Raw genomic sequence first — 3269 nt, 5'->3', positions numbered from 1 at the left:
TCCCACCATGAACCCTTCAATTCCTCTGGAGGTGCCTATGCCACTTGAATATGTATGCCAAGAAGACAAACCATGCTTCAAGAGAACCCTCATGATATACCTCAAACCTCAACTACTTTACACAATGATCATGATCTTACTATGTCCCCCTTCATGATGATCGACCACAAGTCACTACCACTTGGCTATTTAAAGAAGACCCAATGGGATGGCAAAAGTATTCGCCCAACTAACCAAGCGATCTTCCATAGAACGCTTTTATAGCTAGAATATACTTTTGGCACCTTTGCAAAACTTCTTGCCATGATCAATGTAGTTCTAGCTGATGCTAACACGATTACACTCGCATCTTAGTGGCACCCATGTGGGAAGAGCAAGGGCATTCATACCCTAAAAGCATTTGTGATGACCAAGAGCAACTTACACAAACTTTCAGAACAACAATAGTAAAAATGTTGAATTCTTCACATCTATGCACCTAGTACTCTTACTCAGTGCCCCAAGTGGTCCTACAAAGATGATAGTTAACATGGTGAGGAACATACCACCACCTAGGTCTGCCTGCCTGCAAAATAACTGACAGTTAAGCATTTGAGTCATTTTCATGACCTCAAACAACAGTCATCCTTCCATGCTGACAATTCTTCCCGGAAAATATGATTGGTAAAAATGTCAATATTTATAATTGGCTTGCCAAATTCCTCCTCTGAGGACGGAAATGGTATGCCATACAGAAATAACAGGAGAAGGCCAAATGCCTGGATCCCTAATGTCCGTGGATACTGATCCAAATATGTGGCCACTTTTCTGCTTCATTCAAACTTGGGAGCACACAGGCACACAGTGGCACCTACATGGCTAAATCAAAACTGATCACTTTTGACAATCCAAGAGCCAAAGACCAACAAACACATAAAACTTTGTCCCCTTTCACAATCCTAGAGAGCTACTGGATAGCTACAAGACTCCACGGGCAGAAAACGGAAATATATTGAAGTCTTCATTTGCTGAAATAGAGAGAACTAACTAAACAACTGCCAAAAGGTTATATTGCATCCAAATAGAGAAAAGAAGAGCCCTTCTCTCACTTGGAAAAATATTTACAAGCAGGGGTAATCGGTTGGCCGTACTTGGCTCAGCCCTCAATTGAAGAAAGATTGCCCATTGGAAGAAAGATAAATCCAATAGAATCCCTGGCTAAATCTCGGACACACACCGTTCACAACCAGAGACAAAACTGCCTTAAATGCAGATGCACAAAACCAAAGCTATTCCCATCTTCCATCCATGACCAGCTGCTTCATAACCTACAGCTCCTTGCTCTCATGCTTAGTTACACGATCAGGTTTGGAACGGTTTGATTTCTTTGGAAACAGCCGCATTTTGCGTATGTACAGATACTTGCTAGAAATAAAGCTAAAAACGGGGAGCATAATGTACAAAAAGCCACAAAACCGATTTGCCTGCATCCATAGCAACAAAAATATCTAACATCAGTATCTCTAGCCGAGCAAACATAAACAAATGCATGCTTTCTTCCAAGATATATTAACTATCACTTAGCATGAGCTTTGCCTAGTTGTTAACCTTTAAAAGAAGGGAACAACAAGTTGCAAGAAGGGAGAGAACTAAAGCAAAACGTAACTGCACAGTGGTCGTACGGGCTGCAGAAACAAAAAAAGGAAAAGCGAAGATTGCCCTGCATCTGTATACAGGCCTTCAAAACATCTAAGGAGATGTCTAGTAGGCATCCATGAACTAACATTTGTAAAGTATGCAAAATGCCAGTTTTTCAAAGAGACTGAACGGTTCACCTGGAAAGTTCCTCGGAGATTCAATCAGCAAGAACTTGAACCTCGGTTTCGGCCACTACAGCAGGCAGGAAGCCTGGATCCTCCATTTCTTCCAAGGCCAATCGGGGAGGGGATGAGAAGGAATGCGAGAGTCGCTTCCCAGGAGGGGAGTTAGGCATAGTGAGAAGAGGACTGGCGTCAGGAGCGAGGAGATGGTGAGCGGAGGTCGAAGCATGGGGGCTCCCACTGCTTTTGGGATGCTCCTCACGCAGGCGCAAAGGCTGGCCTCCACTGAAGCGAGGACTAGAGCCTGACCCTGCGTGGAGCTGCAATGGCTGCATCTGTGAGCGAACTGCCAGTGAATCGAGGTTCGAAGGCGCAACATCACTGCTGATGTTGCTCGGAAGGACACGGAACTGCGAAGAGAAATCAAAATGCGAGAAATCGGACCCCCCCGCGGGACCTACAAGTCGAGGAACGCCAGCTGGATGCATGTCCATGGCAGGAGGAAGAGAACCTGGCACAATGAGACTTCAAATAAGATATTATGGAGCTCTGACCAGACACAGCAACGAGAAGAAACAAAGCATGGATGTGATAGACAAGCATCTTAACGTGACATGTGACATGGAACCTTGATCGGGTGGATGATCAGACGCAGGTGCGGTGAATGACAAGCAACGAAATTCGTGATCAAGTCGAAACAACGCATCTTAAGATAGATCAAAACCCTAACCTGATGGTGAATGATGAAGCTTGATAGCAATCGATCGCTTTTGGAGGTGGAGGTCTGGAAGTCTGCACGAGCAATAGAGGGGTTAGAAGAAGGAAGCATCATTAGCAAGGATGCTTGGGACCGCAAGAAATGGCAGGAATGCCTTAGCGCAGGCAGACAGAGAGGGGTATTGAAAGAGAGAGAAAGAAGAGTAGAGACAGAGAGAGAAAATGAGGAAGAATCACAGCGAGAATGAAAGATACCAAGCTGGCGATGGCGGCCTGCAGGATCGGTTGTAGGATGACGACGAATCAATGCAGAAATGCTGGTGAGAAGACGTCGATCATAACGGCAAAAGGAACGAGGGTTGTGGTTAATCCTGGATTAAGAGGACCCCTAACTCTCTAATCGCACCTTTACTACATAAGACGGACTTGCCTTTGACCTAAAGTTAACTATCAAAGGAAACCTGCCAGCGATGTGTCATCTCATCTCTAGCAACAAATATCCCACCCGGCGATGCTTTTATCCGGAACCTGGCTTAGGGAAAAATTTGACAATGTTTTTCTTATATGCGAATCTATATCTATATCTATATCTAGGGTAAAGCATAGATTCTATATCTATGTCTAGGGTAAAGCAGCCACAAGAGTGTCACAAAAAAACAGACCTCTCCGATCTTTTATACCACAGGGCTGAGTTTGGATTTTTGGCGTAGAATACCATCGCAAAACATGAAAGAGCCAACAAACTACTTGCCC

At 44.5% G+C, this 3269-nt stretch overlaps 1 protein-coding gene across 1 annotated transcript; it reads right to left on the bottom strand.

The window, feature by feature from the left end:
- Window positions 1-1027: 1027 nt before the first annotated feature.
- On the bottom strand, window positions 1028-2995 carry LOC148038438 (uncharacterized). Its single transcript, XM_087672017.1, has 4 exons — window positions 2772-2995; window positions 2530-2591; window positions 1815-2310; window positions 1028-1463 (listed from the first exon to the last, which is right to left on the bottom strand). Exon 3 carries the CDS (start codon window positions 2291-2293, stop codon window positions 1835-1837), a length of 459 nt encoding a protein of 152 aa, XP_087528143.1. The 5' UTR covers window positions 2294-2310; window positions 2530-2591; window positions 2772-2995; the 3' UTR covers window positions 1028-1463; window positions 1815-1834.
- Between the last annotated feature and the right edge of the window lie 274 nt (window positions 2996-3269).

Source organism: Lygodium microphyllum, chromosome 3, assembly GCF_053477565.2.
Source record: "Lygodium microphyllum isolate KBCC chromosome 3, Lygodium_microphyllum_v1.1.10, whole genome shotgun sequence".
Taxonomy (NCBI): domain Eukaryota; kingdom Viridiplantae; phylum Streptophyta; class Polypodiopsida; order Schizaeales; family Lygodiaceae; genus Lygodium; species Lygodium microphyllum.
The sequence above is the reverse complement of the archived record's forward strand: the minus strand, read 5'-3'. Positions and strand labels throughout refer to the sequence as shown.

Excerpts from the sequence above, each read along its gene's own strand:
- LOC148038438 (XM_087672017.1), bottom strand. The coding sequence starts at position 2,293 with ATGGACATGCATCCAGCTGGCGTTCCTCGACTTGTAGGTCCCGCGGGG.